At 38.7% G+C, this 21,712-nt stretch overlaps 1 protein-coding gene across 1 annotated transcript in view; it reads right to left on the bottom strand.

Moving 5' to 3' along the window:
- The window catches only part of NRK (Nik related kinase), a 176,110-nt gene extending 159,817 nt beyond the window's left edge, over positions 1 to 16,293 (bottom strand). Inside the window, 2 exon segments of the mRNA XM_032620963.1 lie at positions 8,965 to 9,030; positions 15,997 to 16,293. Of these exon segments, the coding sequence (XP_032476854.1) occupies positions 8,965 to 9,030; positions 15,997 to 16,053 (123 nt within the window). The 5' untranslated portion in view covers positions 16,054 to 16,293.
- Between the last annotated feature and the right edge of the window lie 5,419 nt (positions 16,294 to 21,712).

Genomic DNA, 21,712 nt, shown 5'->3' with positions numbered 1-21,712 from the left:
TATGCAAAATAAAACAAAACTTGATTTTCAATATATTAGACAAAGAGCACACTAGTATTTTTAGCAGTACTCCCAGCACTCTTTAAAATGGGCTTTTTCACATAAATTTTCCTAGGACTGATATATTTAAAACATCTTTAAGTGTAAAATTGAAGCATCAATTTTGTAATTTTGTATATCAATTTTTAAAAATTTATTTTAAAAAAATTATTGGAGTAGAGTTGCTTTATAATATTGTGTTAGTTTCTACTGCACAGCACAGTGAGTCAGCTATACGTATACATATATCCCCTCTTTTCTGTATTTCCTTCCTATTTAGGTCACCACAGAGCAGTAAGTAGAGTTCTCATTAATTATCAATTTTATGCATAGTATCAATAGTGTATATATGTCAATCCCAATCTCCTAATTGTACGCCAATTTTTAAGTAACTGTATTATTTCCCACACAGAAATTTATATTTTATTAAAAATCTATAATTGGGATGCTTTTATCTGATTGAACAAAGCCACCATGCTATAGTTTATTAGTCTTGGCTTTTGTTTAGAAATATGTATTTGTCTCCATTCATTTAAATTTGTCTTTTCTGCTCATAAAACCCATTTATAAAATCAACTGGATTAAGTATATGAAGATATGAAGACATGAGACCATGATTTTGTATTACCCCAACACACCAAATATAGAATTTCAATTTCTCCCCATATATCTGTGAACTTATTAAATAGATGTGTAGTTGTGAAAATTTTTTATCATGGCCTCCAGAGAGCACAAATTCTACATACGACTTTTATTTTCACCTTTCATTTCTATCATGCTATTGCTTCTTCCTCCCTCAAGTTTTATCAGGAGGCAGAAGTAAATTTTGGTATAACACAAAAAGAAAAAGACAAGCCTGCAACTCAGAGACTGGGTTATATTCCACAGTTGGAGAGATGTCATGGACATTATAGAAATATTCCATTTTCTCCAAGGCCACTAAGCCTCAGCACTTTCCACTAATTTGGTCCCCTGAGTCTCAATTTATTTAGTGTATGTTGGTTCTTTCACCCCCATTGCAAATATTCAAACTCAGTTTTCTTGTTGAGGAAAAACTTGTTCCTGGAGGGTGAGTTAGAAGGTTCATTAGACTTTCCACATCCAAAAAAGAAAAAAAAAGGACATTCCTATGTCCTCCCTCCTTTTGCCCAATCTCACCCTGGCACTCCCTTTCCTTTCTGTTACTCATCACTCCCTCCTTAATATAGAGCTACATTCATAGGGAAAATAACTTCCTTCTTTAAGTCTACTAAAACTAAATCAATAAAAATGACCATCCCCCCAAAAAAAATGGTTTCTGGTAATTCTAACTAACACCTAGTACTTAATATATTGCTTGGGACACAGTGAACATTCGATAAATATTTTTTAATTGTATTATGGAAAATTAAACATTCAAAGCAATGTTTTTATTTAATGGATAAATTGATGTTTCCTATGCTAGAGAAGCCAGAGGATTACTTAAGAAAGACCAACCTCTACTTTTGAGGCATATAATCACAAGGGGGTGATGTCATAGGAAGAAGGAGGAACCAAGAGAGGGATCTGGTCTTATGGTACTGCACCAGGAAGGCACAACAGCCTCGTAAGCCTGTGGCCTCAACTCAGCTTCAGCTTCAGTTCCTGCTTCTGAGGCTTGCAATGTATAATGAAATGCACAGTGTTATGCACTTTATGGGTGCTTAAGCAATATTTGTTGGCTGACTTAATTGAGCTATATTTGCAAAATGGCAAGGATGTGAGGAAACTTTCCTACCTAAAAAGAAAGCATTCACAGTGCTAGACATTTGTTAGGCAAATAAACAGTATAATTTCAGCCTAAAAGGAAAAATATTCAAACCCCTATCCAATAGGCCTAGTGGCTAGGCAATCCAAATGTCAGCACCATGTTTCTGAAACTTAATTTAAAATATCATAAATTGTATGTCATCAACTTTGAGGACGTTTCTTTCCTGCCTTTCTGTTCCCGTTCCCTGTCCTAACTGCAAATCCAGAAAACATAACTAGTAAACCTAAATATCACCTGTCTGGTGAGATTTCCAAGTAAAAGCAGTGTGTCAAGCAGTGATTTAAAAAAAATCAAACTTAACAGGGACGCATTGGACAGTGTTTTAAAAAGAAATTACCATATTCAACAGTACACTTCCAGAGAGCAATAGATTCAGGAATTTGCTCATCATTGAAATGACACACCTTCTATATCTGACTTAATCTGCTGAGTGCCAAGGGGAAGATGACCCCTCTAATATATCTCAAGGACAGATGGTTACTTATGCCCAGGGTATGTTTTTAAGTTTTAGAACAATAATATATTTGGCCCAGTCCCTTCCTTCCACCAGCATTAACTGAGTTCCAACTAGGCATCAGGGACGTGTGAAAATTAAGCTCTAGATCCAACTGTAAAGTTTTACCCTATTTCAGGTGAATTTTTCCTTTGCTTGAAACAGTTGCCTTGAACCTTTTCCCACTTCTTTTTCTGCCTTCACCACCTGCAAATGGCAACGTGGGAATAGGTGATTAAAGTTAGAAGTACAGTCAAGACGTCATGAAGGGCAAGGCAAACTGGTTCACTCTGGCGATTCAGTTCATTGTCTTACCCCAATAGTATTCTGCTTAAGAAAATGCTGTTAGATAACAGTAACACAGTTTTACCTTTGCATAGAGCATCATAGTAGTTACTGAGATAAATATTAGGTCTTGCTATCAGGTAGTAAAGTGGACGAAAGAATGGAAAAACATGATGAGAATCATTTTATTTGGTGAAATGAGGAAATACTTCACCTAATAGCCAATAATCAACTTCTATTTTGCAAGGTGGTGAAAGAACTATAAGCTAGTTATTATGCTGGTGACAGTAAGAATAAGAATAGTTTACATTTTACTGAGTTCCAGGCACTGTGCTAGGTGTATTGTTGAAGAGCCAGAAGAACGCTGGAGATTATCTAGCAAAACACATTTATTTTATACTTGAGGAAACAGGTCCAGAAAAGTCAATTTATAAGTATTGTGTCAGTTAATGGGAGAGTCAGGTTGCCACCCACTGAGCCAACCTAAGGTGCCTTGGTCTCTTTCTTAATGTTTCATAAAATAACTGTGGTCTCTCCGTGTGTATTGCTCTTCGGGAAATTGTTTATTTTTTTAATAGTAACATTAAAAAACAAGTTTCAAACTATTTTCTTTTTGTTAATTTGGTCTCACATGGGCAAATTCTAATTCAAATGACAATTCTTAAGCTATGAGACTAGCATCTAAAAGTGAAGAGGAAACTACGTTTTATAACTCTACTAGAGGAAAAAAAAGAAAGAGCAGTACTTTCTCCTAAAAAGAGAGAGAAAAATAAAACCCACAATTTTAAGTGAGGTTTGTACTGGCAGGAGGTAGGAGAGGGTAGAAAGACAGGCATTTAATTAGAAGAAAAAGAAGGAAAGGAAAAGGGTTTCAATGTGGAATGTGCAACTCAGCCTTCATTTCAACGTGCACAGACCTCAGTAGATAGCTGGAAACCTGCCAGAGAACGAGGCCTTGGAAACAAGCTGGAAGACATTGGAGAGACTTTAACCAAAACAAACACCAGCAGGGGATGTGGTTGGCAGAGCTGAAAAAGCAAAGGACTCTATGAGTCACTCTGACATTAATTTTGAATGGTATCATGCTTCCATTTTGTTGTACAGGGTATCTGTACAGAATTGTATATGTATGTATATATATATATATATAAAATATACATACACACATACATATATATTATTTAGATAAAGAAAATGTAACATTACAGTCATTAGAAATATACAATTAAAAAATATAGAGTAGAAAAGTACATCCAGTATCTCACTATTCTAACCATTTAATTCACCATTTTTCATGTGCAAGTTTTAACAGAACTGTAAGAGTATACAAATAATATGCAATACTTTACTAAATATCATAAACATAGTTCTATGCTGCTAGATACCTTCATAAACATTGCTTTTCAGAGAAATAATATATTAACTGAGTTAAGATAATTTACTTCATCTAATTTTTTACTATTTAATGTTTTGCTGAATTTGTCTTCCTACAAGTAATAGGAACAGTAATAATGATATCAGTAGCTATCTTTTAAAGATAGCTATGTGCCAAGTGCTTTATATGCATTGTTTTTAAATTTTATAAAATCTTGCAAGGTAGGTATTATTAGCTCCATTTTATAAATAAGGAAATTTATACTCAGAAGTTAAGTGACTTGCTCAAGGTCATAGCTAATTAATGGCCAAGTAAGCACTGAATTAAGTCTGTCTTGTTCCAAAGCAGGTCCACTTTTCACCACAAAATGCCACCTTTCTGCTAAAATGAATATATGCTTTTTCTATATTTTTGTGTTTATCATAGATTTCCAGAGGCGGAATTATTGGTATAAAGAGTATGAATATTTTAAAAGCATTTACTACATACTCAAGGTTGTTTTCCATGAAGGAGGTATTTATATAAGTACCACTATCCCAAAAATTTTTACAGAAGGAAATAAATTTGAGGGAGAAAAAAGAGGTTACATCAATGAGTGACAAAGGAAAATCTGTCTAATGTAAATAAAGCATCTGTAATCATTCACCTTCTGTAACATAGAGGTTTCTAGTTTGAAGATCTGATGGTAGGAAGTGTTCTCTATCTCTGGATGTGAATAGGTACATATAAAAGTCTTAGGAATTATAAATGTGTACAGGACCTAGCATATAGTAGATGCTTCATGAAAATTCAATTTGACATGGACTTCTGGCTCCTGATGAAGATGTGGAAAGCTGAAAGGAGTGCCACCTTCACCCTAACAACAATCAAAACATGAATAACCTACGAAATCATTACTTTTCTTGAACCCAGAGAGAAGTCTCAAGGCAACCAGGCAGCCTGAAGTCTGAAAAAAGACAAGCACTTGCAGGGAGAGATGGGACATGAGCACTGGCTCACCTGTGGCTACAGAGGGAAGACAGGATCACATAGAAGCTGGTATAAAGAATTCTGCTGAACATGGATGGACCTGGAGATTATCATACTAAGTGAAGTAAGTCAGACAGAGAAAGACAAATATCACATGATATCACTTATATGCAGAATCTTAAAAAAATGATACAAATGCACTTATTTACAAAACAGAAACAGACTCACAGACATAGACAATGAACTTATGGTTACCAGTGGGGGAAGCGTGGAGGGGAGGGACAGATTGGGAGTTTGGGATTGACATGTACACACTGCTATATTGAAAATAGATAACCAACAAGGGCCTACTGTATAGCACAGGGAACACTGTTCAATATTCTGAAGTGACCTAAATGGGAAAATAATTTTAAAAAGAATAGCTATGTGTATATGTATAACTGAATCACTTTGCTGTACACCTGAAACTAACACAACATTGTTGACCAACTGTTTCAATAAAAAATAAAAATTAAAAAAAAAGAATTCTGCTGAATTTTTAATGAACTGCTAAAGGCCAAGTATGGGCTAGCATAAGAGTACAGTACGCTCATGAGCCACAGATACAAGAGGAATACATGCACAGTCATAAGCTTTTCTCCACAGATTTCTGGTACTGACCTGATGGAGAGAAGAAGCCCTTGCAGTAGGAAAAGCGTGAAACCATGTGCAATTTCTCTCCCCGCTCCCCATGGAATACAAGCCCTAAGCCTTAGGGGAAGGGCATCAAACCCTATTCCCCGCAGGGTGCAGAGGAAGACCTGATATAGCTGGGGGAAATGTAAAAAAAAAAAATAATTCATTCCTCTATTTCTGGGGGTAGCGCAGGAATTAGTCCTGGGTCCAAAACATTTAGGATGTCTTACCACTAATAGAGGGGCAGGGTAAGTAAGAAAGTCTCACTCTCATGACCTAGAAGCACAGTATCTGCCTAAGACTGCGGTTGAATCAGGAAAACAGAGAACTCCTCCCTGCCCCACACCATCAGGCTAACAAGCACTTAAAGAAGCGATAGCAGTATACCACTAGGGGAGGCAGGAGAGCATTGAGCGAGAATCTGAAGCACAGAAGCACAAGGAAGAAGCTCAGAGAAACCCGAGGATGGTAAATACCCCACCACACACACACACACACACACACACACACACACAAAATAAAAACAAAACCCCTAGACATTTCATATTTAAACTGCTGAAAAACAAAGATAAGGAGAAAAATCTTAAAGGCAGCCAGAAGATAGAAGGAGGAACGAAAATGACAACGGACTTCAGAAACTATGCAAGCCAGAAGACAATAGTGTTATCTTTAAAGTGCTGAAAGAAACTACAGTAACTGTCAACCCCAAATTCTATATCCAGTGTAAATATCTTTTAAAAATGAAGGAGAAGTAAGGACTTCTCACACTAAAGCAGAGACTTCATTACCAGAATCCCTGCACTAAAAGAAATGTTAGAGGAAGTTCTTCAGGCTTAAAGAGTATCGTACCCAGATAGGAACTTGGATTTATCCAACGAAATGAAGATTCCAGAAATAGCTCAAATGAGTATAAATATAAAATTTCTTCTTTTTAAATTGCTCTAAAAGATAACTGACTAAAGAAAAAGTAGTAGTATTGAGTAGAGGGAAAATAGTAGTAGTGTAGGTTCATATCATACCTAAGAGCAAAATGTATAACAACCATAAGCATAGTACACAAACTAGGACATCACACAGTGAAGTGGTAGAATACTACTTGAAGGTATACTGTGTAATTTAAGATGTATATTGAAAAATCTTGATTGTGGTGGTAGGTACATGTCTGGATATGTTTGTCCAAACTCATAAAATTCTACACTTAAAAGGATGAATTTACCAAGTGTAAACTATACCTAAATAAGCCCTAGTTTATTTATTTTTTTAAAGATTTTTTTGATGTGGACCATTTTAAAAGTCTTTATTGAATTTGTTACAATATTGCTTGTGTTTTCTGTTTTGTTTTTTTTTGGCCACAAGGCATGTGGGATCTTAGCTCCCCAACCAGGGATCGAACCCACACCCCCTGAATTGGAAGGCGAAGTCCTAACCACTGGAATGCCAGGGAAGTCCCCTAAGCCCTAGTTTTTTAAAGAAGAGAATTATCATGCACAACTCACCTTTTTACCCTCTTGACTTTTCTTCTTATGGCATCACAATTCTGATGACTGCTGATGAGAAACCATCATTTTGTGTTATCTAGCCTTACCTTTGCTTTTTGCCTTATATAACTGAGGTTTTTATTCCTAATATCTGATGGTGGAGAGAGCTCTATACCTTCAAATCAAGCCAAGTATACACACGCACACACACACACGCACACACACACACACTTAACTACACACCCCTCAGGAATTAAAATGTGCGTGGAGCCATGGAGATTATAAATGTGCCATAAAGAGAAACTTCTATGTATAAGGTGTAGGTATCTATGCACAAAGTGGCAAAATTTGCTTAGATCACACAAATGTTAACTAATCATTCAGTCTAGAATGCAATTGAAGTAACAGAAACAATATATTTGTGTCTGTATCACATTTCCGTCTATAGCTTATTGTTTCTGTTAATAGGTCAGGTCAAAATGGCTTGAAAAAACTTTTGTCATGAATATTGATACTCTCTCTGTTCCTTATACTCACCAAGGTTCTTTCTGCTTTTAGGATCCTTCCACAATGCTATTTCTCCTACTCAACGTCTGTGCTTTAGGCACATTTGCACAACTTTTAAAGATCTCCCCACCCTACCTGGGTAGATGAATTTAAAATATAAGCTACTTCTGGGCAGATGCAGCCCTAAGGTTACAAGGCTTGGCAGGCAGAGGGAACCTTTGTCTGAACTAGAAAGAGGCCCCTTCCGCTGGACCCATTTCAAGACACTTCTACACAACCCATACGTAGAGGACTGGTGGTCAGTCGACAGTAAGGATCAGACTAGGGACAGTGATCTGGTTTTTGAGGGACATTCCTGGGGAAGAGGAACCCTGCATTTGTACATAACAGTATACAAGGTTGAGAAAATGTCTATTCACCATATTAGAGAGTGAGGGAAGGGCACCTGATCAAGGTGATAGGGCCACTAAAGCACCCCCCATCTCCAATCAAGCCCTTACCACTGCCCCTACCTAGAATGAATCAACATCATCCTCTACAACCATACCTTTGCTTGGTTATCTCATATTTGTCCTCCTGATGTCAGTTTAACAGTGATTCTCCCAGGGAGCCTGACTTTCAATCTAAATTAAGCCCCCCATTCTTTACTTTTATATCACTATGAATTTTCTTACAGAAATATATTACAATTGCAATTATATAGTTATTCATGTGCTTACTTATATATTTGCCTTCTCCAAGCCCCCACGCACCCACACACAAATACACACATTTAATCACTTACATATTTCTAGACCATAAACCCTGGAAGAGTAGGGACTATCTGTTTTGTTCACCACTTAAGACTATCACAGTGCCTGGCATATATTTTATGCTTAATAAATATCATTAAACAAATGCAGATATTTTCTTGTTAGATTATTTGGGAAGCTATCACATACATGTGCACATTCATGTACATAGTATGATATAGAATGCTATGGAAACTTTTTGTAACATTCAGCTTAAAAGTTGAATGTCAGTAATTAGAATGGTATGGACATATAATATCAAACAAGTGATATTTTTATTTGGGTACATATTATTTGAATTATTTCTCTTTTCCTTTAGTGATTTTATTAATTTTCTGCTAATAATGTTTAGATCTTATGTTTTGTTGGTTGGTTCACTATAGCTTTCCAATACATTTTTTTGTAATAATTATCACAGCTGTCACTGAGCTATCTTAATTTGATCGTTCTCTCAAAGTGAAATGTGCTTTGGCATTATTTGATTTGCAGTGTAGGGTTTCGACTTAACAATCATTTTTATTATTAGAAAATGCAGAATGAATACCTAATGTAACTCCACTTACCAAATAGATTCTGCCATAAGTACCAAGGCCAATGGTTTTATCCAGTGAGAATATTCCAGTGGGATCCTGCAAAAATGTAGGATAAAACTTTTCAATTTTCTTGGAAAAACAGCCAAGCATTAAATTATCTAGAGTGGAATTTCTAATCTGCCTTGTTCCCTTAGAATTTCCATGGGAAGAACCTAAGTGTTATTTACCAAAAGCACAGTGTTGTCACAATCTCCCTGGACTGAGTGTAGTCATTTATAAAAAAGAAGCAATGGTGTGAATATTAACTGTATAATTATCATAAAACTGTAAAATGCATACAATTATGTCTACTTGAGGCATATTCATAAGTTAATTAGAAAGGCTATTAAAAGTAGAAATAAATTAATTTACTTGCAATTGAAATACTCTTTTGATATCCATCTTTTGAGTGCTAACCAGACAGGCAGAAAGTTTACCATATGGCAATGGTAATATTGAGTAGATATGTAATGATGAGTAGGTACTGGCTACAAAGTCTAGATTGTTTATATAATAGTAATTCTTAAGAAAGAATATTGCCTCTAAATATAACTAACAAAATAACATCATGGTATTAAAAGAGCATCATTTTTTTAAAAAAAAACTAGACAATATAACATGTTTATCAGCAGATTCTTAAGGCTTCCATATTTATCCTTAAACATTGTTTCCTTACCTTAAAATATGGATATTCATTTCTTGTTCACCACAAAACATGGTTTCTTGAATTTTATCACTATTTAAACTCTTACTCTAGCAGCTTATTTTGCTATTTTAGCAAAAGAGATATGAAGTATGAGTAGATGCCAATTTATGCACAAAGTAATAGGAGCACTGGCAAATTCTTGGAAATTCACATGCCTTATAGAAAGCACATTTTATATATACAAACTTTGTATAACTTTGTTTAAAAATATTTTTATCACTGTGACAAATGTGAGCTAAACAGAAAAACTATTGAGCAAATGCAATGTATATGACAAATTATAGATTCCTTTAAACTGGTGTGATATTTGTTTAATCTAGCAAAAGTGTCATAGGAAAATGACACAGCTCTGGGATTACTTCAGTCAATAAGTATTCAACTGGACAGAGTCAGGAGACTAAAGTTATAGCCCCAGTTCTGCCATTAATTAACTATATGACTTTGTGTAAGTTATTTACTCTCTCTGGGACTCAGTTTTCACATATATAAAATAAAGGTGCTGTGTTAAGTGATTTCCTAGCTCTAAAATTCTTTAGAAAAAAATCAGATTCTGACATTCTAAAATCCAGATGTTTCAATGCATTGATATGACAATTGTTAGCAGCCTACTTTCTTAAAATTAGCATTAAAATCAATGTCACAATATGCACAGTATTACTGTAGGAAAATATTTCAGGGAACATACTCCCAATGAAAATATAAATTTTTTTTAAATGATAATTTTGAGGATTCAAGAAAACTAAAAATAGATTGTTATAGTGGACTTTGATAATAGGCATATCATTGCTGTTATAATTCATTGAAAAATTTATGGGAAAAAGCCAACAAAGAAGTTCCTAAGGTTTGGCTTGAAGAGTTTATCAAGTTAGCATATTTCTTTAAAGGAGATCTTTGAGAAACTTATATGAGACATTATTAATTCTGGAGAAACAGTCTCTGGTCATCTGTCAAAAGAATCAAATATGTTAGCTGATTCCTATCGGTAAACCATTCTTTGTTACAGTTGAGGCTGCATTTTAGCTAAAAACAAACAAACAAACGAACAAAACCCCGATATCATATATCAGAGAATTACTGTATTATCTGAACAAGTTTATTTCTGAATCTTTGAGCACAGTCTTTAATTTCTGTAATCCTTTTTCTAGCCCTCAATAATGTAAGTACTTTACTCATATTTGAACCCAGGTATCTACATACTCAAAAAAGACACCAAGGAAATGAACGGGACAACAAAATGCCGGTGGAATTCTTGGAGGCCTTATTTTATCTATATTCATGTTGTTTGGAAAGTTTTTCCTGCTCACAAATGGCCAAAACATCTTAATTCTCCTCATGCTCACATTTAATAAAAAAAGATTTTAAAAACTCTTTTTCTGTTCTTAAAGGCAGCTCATTTTAGTATTCATCTAAGACTATTTTTTTCATTAGTTTTATGCAATATTTTTTGTTTCCATCTCCACACTAATCTCTTTCAAGACTAAATGATTGCCGAACTCGGCAAAAAGAGGAAGGGAAATATGCTAATTACTAGAGTAATATTACTCAATTTCTTGTATCAGATTTTCCACTGAATTATAGTCAGAGAAAGCTTATTCTGGGCTCCCAAAGAAGGAAGTACTAAGAAGTCAACTTTTTTTGGTCACTGTGAAATTTAAAGTCCTCACCAAGGGGGTCTCTATGATTACTTGGTCTTCTCCTCTGCCCTGCTACTCGGAGATAAGAAAACCAGAAGAGGAAAGATCTTTATATTTATGACTGCTATATCAATTTAGAGAATACTTGGTGGTTCAGTATGTTCTGGTGTTCCATTTGGTTAAAAGAATGGTCACTTAACAAGAAAACTTAATTTGTGAAAGTTTTTTTCAAAAGATATTACTAAAAGTCTAAGTTTTCAAACATTTTTGAACCATAAAATGTTGCAAATACTCCATACTTCGTTATGTTTTTCTATGTATCTAAATTAACTCTTGCAATTTAAAAGTCCTAGTCTGCTCCCTGAAATCCTGAAATTGGGGAGTTGTTTCTGTCTTCTGAATTCAAGAAGAGGGGGGAAAATGGGAACATTGATGGGTAATTTTATTAAAGGCAGGGGGTTGGGGGTAACAGGAAGAAAAAGAACCACTAGAAGGCAGTGTTTGCTGGTCATGGAAGAGACGCAAAAGCAAAGGCTGATCTACAGGACCAAATACAGCAGAAATTAAGAACAAAGTGGAAATGATAAATGGTCATCATAGGTAGCAATACATTTCAGATTTAGGGCAGTAAAAGAGAATCATAGAAACACATTCCAGTAGTTAGACAGCTAAAGGAAGAAAGAGATTGCACAGTACCTAGAAAGAGCAGAGGCTATTGTTCTTTTGTTTTAAATATTAGAAAATGTGATTTATGAAAATAGTTTATGGAGAGAGAATCTGAAAGTGGCAGATAAAACAAAATAAGTGTCAGAGTAAGTTTCAGAGATATTTGGAGGAATGGGCTTCACAATTCAAGTGGGAAAATTTAAAAAGGACAATCTCTTCTTTAGACTAGTGTTTCTCAAACTGTGAACTGCATAGACTCTCCTTACATGAGACTCATCTGGAGAATCTTGTTTAAAATATAGATTCCTTGCCCCAACCATGGAATTATGAAACTAGAATTTCTGTGGATGGGTCTCAAGATCCAAGATCATTCTTGGGCACTGTTCTGGTGCACTAACATAAAACCCACTGCTCTAGATATTGAGGGGAAAAAGACTGAGAAAACTGATTGAAGTACAATGTCATTTTGAGGTGATGCTCTGGGATACCTAATGGAGGATATGCTGAATATTTCAATCTTTGTGGACTAGAAGGTAAAACTGATTCAAAATAGGGGGCTAAGGGACTTGAGAAAGTGAAAGTTTCTCATGACTGAGTGTGGAAAGCAGGCTTGGTCTGGGTGATGGAAGACTGGGAGAGCTGGCAGTTATATTTAAATATAAACCTAATGTAATTCAAATATAGATTTTTGGATCATGTACTATTTCAGATCACCTCTGCCACTACTGTCCTCCAGGCCTGTCTAATCCTGACCCCAATATAGATTAGGACTACACACGGCAGTGTCAAATACCAAGGCCAGAGTTGTGAGGAATGTCATTACCATACTGGGCACAGAAGGCAAAGGGGACTATCATAGTGAAAGACATGCCAGATTTGGAGATGAAGAAATAGTTTCCAGTCCCAAGGATTGAGTGACATATGCATAGTAGGGAAAAAAACTTACATATATATATATATATATATATATATATATATATATCCCCAGGTTATTGCTGCTGGCAGACAATGTGAAACACACACAGATTGTATATATATGTATATATATATATATATATATATATATATATACGGTTTTGCCATTCTCTTTTTCAAAAAGGAAGCACAAACCACAAATCTCTGTACTTTCTTTTCTGTTTTGTCACCTATAGGAAACGTTTATTCAATAGTAAGTCAGGAAAAATGCAAAAATGACAGTAACCCACTAATTAGCAAAGAAAATGTAGCTTACCCACCTGGCAGTCTCTGGTTATTATGTTTACTCTTTTATTTTATGTCTTTAACTTTAGGGAATTATGCAAAAAAGTACATTTCTCACTCCCCTCTCCCTGCTTCCCCAGCTTTCACTATTGTTTAATATTTTAGGTCTTAAAAGATATCTATCTAATAACAAAAATGCCAGATAACCTTCTACTACTTTCTTTAAATCACAATTTGCACAGCCAGCTTGGTCTCTTTCAAAGGTCCTTGTCTTGTGGTCATTTAGCTGGCCAGCCCTAGAACGGACATAATATATCAATCTTAAACTAGACCCATATTTAATCATTCTATACTCTTCAAGATTCTTTTCTTGCTCAGTGTGAAACTCCAAAGTCTGAATCCCCCCTCATTATCTGGCTGTTGCCAAGTTGGTATACTTGGTGTTGACAGATGCCAACTTTCTGACCTCATATGTATCCTATTGAGGATAATTATCACAAGGGATCTCACCATATGCAGGTTTCTTTGCTTGCTTTATCATCTCTACTTTGCATAAAAATGCAAACTTCCAAACAGATAACTTAGATATCTCTTGACCTTTTCATTTACTCTTATTTCTTCGGCAACTTAGGAAATAAGTCAAATGCAAAGAAATCCAAAATCACTAATCTATACCTCAGTGACCAAAACAACAGTGAATGTTTTGCATCTCTAAAAATTTGATGTAAAAAAAGAATTCTAAATGGGGGTGCTCTTCTTCTGCTTGATTTCTTAGGGTTTAGACCCTGATGGATGTTCAGGAAGAGGGGAAACTTATGCATAATTTGCTCACATGGTGAAGATCTCCATGATATAAAATAGCTCCTATGTAATAGAAATGTAGAAATTGTTAGAAGTTGAGGACCTTACGAGACTTTCATGAAGTCTGTAAAATGAGGCCAAACATCAATGCCCTGAAATTTTTTCTTCCCTCTATCCCTATATTAAAAACTAACCTCATCTTTCTCCCCTCCACACCCCCACCAACCCCCAGAAAACTATTTCAGTGAGCTGCAATGTAAAGATTGTAGCCTTTCCCCTTATCTTCTTGGCTCTCACCAAGTTCTCATATCCAGGGCCATGACTGGGTCAGCTAGTCTGGGCCATTTCCCCCCATTTTTTTTTTTTTTTTTGCAGCAATCAAACCTTTTCTCCTTGTTTCTGGAATTCCTTGCTCTATCATTTCTAGGAGGTCTTTCCCATTCCTCCCTTCAGTCAATTTAAAAAAGAGTTTATTTCAGTTTGCCTATGTGTGGTTTCCATATTTGCCCTAGTTTGTTTTTTCTCTTTCCCCCACCGTACACAGAGAATGATGGAGGAGGGTAACATTTCATTCATTGGTTTTACACTTGGGAGCAAATCTAGTCAGAATATGAAAGTGCTGTTCAGAAAGGAAACCACCAATTGAGGCCTCCATATTCCAGAAATCTCATGTATACACTGAGTGGAAAAATATTTAACTTTTAAAAATTTTGTGACTTTATTTTATGAAGCTGCATCAATAACCACAATGCTGATTATCTGTAATTCAACACGTTTACATTGAGGCTCCTTTAAAAAAAAGGCTGAGAACAATTTGCTAAAATGTTACCCATGTGCATCACCTCCTCCTCCACATTGTTTTAGTGTGAAATTATATAGGTGAGGCTTGGGGAATGCCCCATTTTTGAGGGGGACAGGTGTCTGCCATCATCAGGAAGACAATATTTAAATGTAAATATGTATAAAATTAAGGCACTGCTACTTTGAATAGTCCCATAACCTCAAGGTTAATATTTAGCTTTTCCCAAAGCAAGCAGGCCACTGCCCTGTACTACAGTTGCCTGGTGATCATTCCAGCATGGTGCATGCTTATTCCCTTTAGAGAGTCCAGGGGCCCTTTGCATTCAAGAGAGGGTGCGAGTGAAATGCCAATCTAAAACGGGAACTTGAAAAACGGATTTGGGTGGGATCCAATATCTGCCAGAAACCAGATGCCAATGAAATAAACGGTGCTGCTAAAATAATAAGTCTACTAATAACGACAGCGATAATAGCTCACCAATCAATTACAACTCTGGAGGAAAGCTGGGCATTTGGGAAAAGGAGAATCCGCAAACGAAAACCACGAGAAAAAGCTAAATCTGGTTAGCAAGTGAGCGCAATACATTTTTTTTTTAAATTGGGGTGTGCAGAATTCACTTCTTCCCCAAGCGGCGTCGAGTTCTTTAGCTCCGGCAATACTAAATCAGGACCAGTGCCCTGGCAGAGTAAGAAGGTTTTAGAAAGTGCTATTAGAAAGTGAGACGTCAACGATTGAATTTTCTGGCCCGCTGGCACCTAGAAGGAAAGGTCACGCCGAGAGTGGGCATCTCTTCTGGGAAAAGAAGAAGCAAACGACGGGGCGGCAGGGTGACAGAGAGGCGTGCTTTCAGGAAGCCACGCGTCGTCGCGCTCTTTGGCCTCTCCTTGGGCCCCGCTAGGACAAGTACCCGAGCGCCGTTAGACCAAACGGGCCACATTTAGAAAAGGTCCCGCTGTTTGTGGCCCGCACCAACCTATTGCCACCTCTTCCCACCATCCCTTTTCCCCCCCGGCCCTTTGCCTTTCCGTGAGTTTGGAGCAACCCGGGTACCCAGGGGGCGCCTTTCCCGCAAGCCCACTCCCGGGGCCCCCTCCTGCAGTCGCGGTCTTATCGAAGTCCTGGCCTAGCCAGGCTTTCGGACGTCTGTCCCCTCCATCGACGCTCAGAACTCGCAGAAGAGAGCACTTCGGGGGTGACGGGCGTCCTCTACTCACCGGCAAGTGGCCCAGATCCGTGACCTCCTTGTCCCTCCAACCCCCAGGTCCCGCCATGACTTCGAGCGGAACCGGAGCGGGTGACTGAGTTAGGCACGCTCGGGGAGTCTGAGGTGGAAGCGGACAGAAGTCGAAGGAGAAGGGAAAGGGAAAGGGCCGGGGAAGGCAACGGGGACCAGGGTTTGCGGCGTGGGAGAAAGAGGAGGGGAATGTGGAGGGAAAAGAGCGAGGAGCGGAGGGAAGCCGGAGTTTGAGAGGCGGGAAAACGAGTCTGGCTAAGGCGAGAGAAGAGTCTGAGCGTCCGTCCCGGAGACCAAGGAGTGAGAAGGGTGCTCCGAGGGCGAGAGCGCAGCGTTTGTCCCGGCAGGGTGCGCCTCTTTCAGGGTGGGGAGGGGGGCGGTGCAAGGAGGGGGCCCGGGAGCAGCTCGAAGGGGATTGGTGCAGCGTCACGTCGCCAGGTGGGCAGCCCCGCGGCGGGGAGGCGGGCGAGGGGGCCACTGGCCTAGAGAGGTGCTGAAGGACTATAACGGTTTGCGAGCCGGCCCCCGGCGGCCCCCCCCTCCCACGTCCACCGCTGAGCCCGCCGCCCCCGCCCCCGCTGGCGAGTGTTCCACAGGAAACTTTTTCGAGGCAGCTGCCAGCCCCGGAAAACCGGTCCCGCTCCGCGCCGCTCCCAGTCTGGGCCCCACAGCTCTGCAGTCCAAACAGCCCGCGCCCTCACCTCTCCACGAAACACTTGTGACTTTTCTAGTTGTCTATTTTCTCTTTCTGCTCCTCTAATTTTATTGCTCCATTTATTGCAAAGACCCATCAAGACAGATAAGGAAATGACTTACCACTGGGTTAGGGATCAGACCTAGGCGAGCCCCTGTGAGGGCGGGGCGGGGAGAAAACACCAAGTGCGCCGCAGGGCTACCACAGCTTGGTCTTCGAAGCCACTAGCCTAGGGCAGCGCAGCGTGGACAGGGCCGCTGCGAAGTCCCCTCGAGGGGGTCTACATCTCTTCTAGCCCCGGGCTAGTTGGTACTAGGCCCGGGCTGCCCAGTCGGAACCGCACCTGTTCACAGGTGCTGGGAGTTAAGAGAGACTGAGTCTCAGAAGCCCTGGTTACCCCAGGTCCTAAGTTTGCAGTTCGCCGCGTTCGCGAAGCGCAGAGAAAGTTCCTGCGTCCTTCCCAGTCTCCAGCTCTTGGGCCGGGTTTCATTCATTCGCTCCTTTGTTGCAGAACATTTCCGGGTGCCCAGGCTGTTCGCCTCCGTTTCCCCACAAAGCGCAGGAGGTCCGATACACGGTTTAAAAGAATCTGACAGAGGCGATTTAACCTTGAGAGGTAAGGCACCTCTTGAAGAGTTTATGGGAAAGGGAGTTGGTGTGTACAACTAACCGCATTCTAAGCTCTTGCACTGCAAAGAACTTTAGAAAACGTCCCAAAGCTGCTTACTTTCCCTGGAGCTCATCGACTGCATTCGCGCACCCGCACTCCGGAGTCAGAACGCGATGTGGGGGGTTGTTTCCGGTTTCTTTCTTTTTTAAGTAAAAAAATTTCTACCTCCTCTAGGAAGATTTACAGGAATAATTCTTCCCACAGACCTGGAGCTCACCATTTCTGACCCAGGCTTCTAACTTTTGTTATTATTTTCTTTTTATATTGGTGGATTTTGTTTATTTCGTGTCTGTTTCAACTTCCGAGTTTGACCCCTTTACATTCCTTAACCTCCGAACCTCAGTGAGTTCTGTAATCGCCGCAGTCTGAAGAACCCGGTCTCGCTAAATAAAGAAAATTCTCTGTGAACGGGTGCGGGAAAACCAACTGCCGCCTCCCCCAAAAAAGAGACTCGGATGTTCTGGATCGAATTTTCGTATTAATTCAAATATGATGTAAACCAAGCAAATTTTATTTTCCAAGAATTCAAATCTTGACAACTCCACCGCACAAAATCTTGCCTTTTTAAAATACAGTTTAAGCATTCCTGAATGATCAGAAAAACTCTTCTAGATCTTGCTAAATATTAATCTGAAAATAACATTTCATAGCTACAGCTGGGCAGGTGAACTAATTAATAGAAAGTTACACTTTTTAATACATATCTAGTTTTTAGAAATCAAGAGAGTCAAGAAATACAACATTTAAAGGAAATCTGAAGAGAATCTTTGCTAAAGGGAAGAAGTGTTGAGACTTTTTTTTTTAAACAATGAAGTTTGCTGACGGTAGGGTGTGGGGAAATGCCCCGTGGCCCCCGATGGCAGAGAGTGTTTTAGCCTGTCTAAGGGGACAAGTCCAGACCAGGCAAAAGAATCCAGGCTAGATCGTGGGCTCTCTAGTTTGCAAGGCTCCGTGGGAGGCTAGCGGCTTCTTGACTCCATGGGGATTAGCCGCATCGCCGGGTGGAACCCCCGTGGTAGGGGGAGGGGAAGCTAGGTGTTTGATCAGAACTTGACAGACAACCTACACATTTTTAAAGTTATTATTATTTCAAGGAAAAAAGAGTTATGGAAGAGCGTGGAAAACTTTGCCTGTAAGCTGCCATTATGGGGATTTTGTGGCCAGTTTGGGGAAGGTCAGCCTGGCTAGCCAACCAGAAGGCAAATAGATGGCCCCCAAGCATGAGGCTGAGACAAACCCTGAAGTAGCGCATTGTTTTCCCAACTTCAGGACTTCTTTTCCCCTCACCCCACAACCATCACTTCCCCTTCTCCCTTCCAAAGTGTTTTTTCTCTCTCTATTTCCTGACCTCAAACTGCGTGAAAATAACCCTAGTCAATCCAGAGTCTAGGACTTGTCAGATTGTATTTTACCCAGAAATAATTTATTTGCCAACACTTTATGTCCCATATTTATTCCATCCATTTCTCCTCCAATCCATTCTGTTATCTTAAGGCCCTGTGCACTTTTGATTGTTGTTATTTTTTTAATAGCTAAAATTTATTGAGTACTTGCTATATGTTCTGGACAAAGTGTTTTGTATATAATTATCTCATTTAATTTTGTTAAAAATTCTTCCAGCTTTTAAATTATCTCTGTTTTATAGGCAAGGAAGTTGAGGCACAGAGAGATGAAGTAACTTTCCTAAAGCCTCACAGCTAGTAATTGGAGGAGCCTGGCTTCCAATTCAGGCAGTCTGACTCCAGAACCCACTTGTCAATGACTGTTGAAGGGCCGGTGCATATTTTGAGACTGTGTGAAGAGGAGCCAAATTCAAAAAAGCTTCAGGGTAAGTGAGATCAGATGACATTAGCTAGGCCCCTGAATATCCAGTTTCCCCTTTCCCCGCTTTCGGCCTGCAAGCCCTCCTAACAGAAATAACAAGGGCTTATAAGAAGTAATGGAACCCAGCTATAGCCCAAGAGTAGCCAGTGACTTGCCTGTGCAGAGGGTACCAGTGGATCACCTCACAGGGAAAATCATGGATTTCAAGCTTAAGAAACTTCCAGAGAAAAAACCCAGCAATTTTCCAATGCTTAGAAAATATTAAAATCCATTCCTATTCCTTCTAGAGAGTTTTTTGGCTGAAAAGAAACCTTATTCAGTGGAGACTTGAAGGAGGCTGTGTTTGTGAGCAATCGTGCTTAGCAGACCTGAGACGCTAAATGGCAAGGTTACAGCCAGTTAGCTCAGTTGGTAAGAGTACTGCAGACATGGTGCCAAGGGTATGGGTTTGATCCTCCAGAGGGCCAGTGTGCATCTCTCTACTCTTTGGCCCTTGATAGCACCTCACCTCTGGCCAGCCAGCGATGCTTTCATCTTTGTATACAAAGAATTGCATATTTGTTTTTTCATGTAAATTGCTAATTGCCGTAATCTGGAGAAAATTATACTGTAGAGAGCATATGTGTGTTATGAAAAATACAGATTCCAAAAGATTCTAGGCTGCTTTTCTTCTTTTTCATTTATACATTTATTATAACTGGTAATATATATCTTAATCGACACTAAAAATGAATCTCATAAAATGCTTTATTACACATCTGTTAAGCATTTAAACACACAAAATGGTCTGCCATTTATTGTTTTTCCTCCATTCTGACACCTTGGGTATGAAAATGAGTGTCTTGTAAACTTCTGTTAGGACAAGTTTGGCAGCCTACATTACTGATCCATAGTGGGAATAGCAGAATTAGGTTACATAGCAATCTTCTTGACAAGATACTTTGCACATTTGTGATTGTAAATACTCAAGGACCAATATCTCCCAGTATACATGTGAATGGCTGGGGCAGCCTATCGTTAAAAGCTCTCAGGATTCCTCTTTGAGGGAGGAACCTCCTTTGGGAACCACTGGGGCTAAAGGACCTTCTTATGGTTTTCAATTCTTCTTTTTGGAGACAACTTTGAAACTGTAGGATTTCTGCCACAGTCCCCAGCACTCTTGCCACTGATTCTTGGATTTTTCCTATGTGTCAATCTTCTGTGGGACAAAGCAAAAAAAACACCTGATGTTTTCTCAGGCTAAAGGTCATGAAATGTGCCTTCTGACCATAGTTTGCAAAGCTTCTGTCACTTGTCATGGAATGCTCTTAAGCTCAGCATGATTTGAGCTATGCTTGTTTCTAAAATGGGGCCCTGGAAATCTGATCCCAGCTGAACATGGGTCTTGTCGCTATTGAAAACTGGAATGCTACTCTAAAAAAAGACAATTGTTTTATAAAGAGACCTAAAACAGGGAAATTAAAACCAAAAGTCAGATGAATTTCTGAAGTTAGCTATGGGACTTCCTTTTTTCTCACTCTTTTCCCTCTTTGAAGGCCATACCATTCCTAGTCCTGGAATTCCCAACCCAAGAACTTCAGGCTAGCCAGCCTGCCTCCCTTAGCACAAACACATATAGGAACACATCTACCAGGATGGTAATGAAGCTTATGCTTCAAGATACCTCACTTGCACTTCTAAGGTCCTGGGAGTAGTACTAGTAATTCTGCATTGGCAATTTTATATTCTGTTTTGAAGTAGGCTCCCAAAATTATAAAAGCTTAAGATCCAACAGAAGTTGGATTTGGCCCTGAATGCATAATGTATAAAGAACATAGTAAAGTTGAAGTATGTGTGTGTGTGTGTGTGTGTGTGTTTAATCTCCATAATATTACTGAGACTTAAAAAAGTGAGTTGCAATTAGCAATCCACAACTAGAGTGTGTGTATTTTGAAAAGAGAGAAAAATAAAAGGAGGAAGAGAGAAATAGCATGGAAGTTTAAGAAATTAAACATTTACGTAGAAAGGAATACATTACATAAGTAGGATGGATATCCTTTGAATTGAGGATTAAAAGGAAAGAGAAAATGGAAGTGATATTGTTATGAGAGTGTGCTATAGACTGATGACAGGAAATATATGGGCAATGCTTTCCTAAATCTAGGTCACAGCACTGCCACTGGGGGAGGAAGTAATAATGATAGCATATTTTTAATGTCTTATATTATTGTATTAGAAAATATCAACTCATTGTAATGTCAAACAACTCAAAGTTGAATGCAGAAAAAGGTAACAGTCTCTACCTTCTCCATCCAATCACATACTACCACCACAACCCCCTCTCCCAAGTTGTTAACAATTTGGTGTACCACATTCTCGATGACAATAAACTTTAGGAAAACACACACACATGGCATTCTCTCCTTATGCTTTTGTTCTCTTATTTTTAAATTTATTTCTCAAGAAGTAGGATTCTTGTTCATGGCTCTGTCTTGTAGAGAGCAACACATACATGCACAAATACACACA

This window comes from Phocoena sinus, chromosome X, assembly GCF_008692025.1.
Source record: "Phocoena sinus isolate mPhoSin1 chromosome X, mPhoSin1.pri, whole genome shotgun sequence".
Classification (NCBI taxonomy): Eukaryota; Metazoa; Chordata; class Mammalia; order Artiodactyla; family Phocoenidae; genus Phocoena; species Phocoena sinus.
The sequence above is the reverse complement of the archived record's forward strand: the minus strand, read 5'-3'. Positions and strand labels throughout refer to the sequence as shown.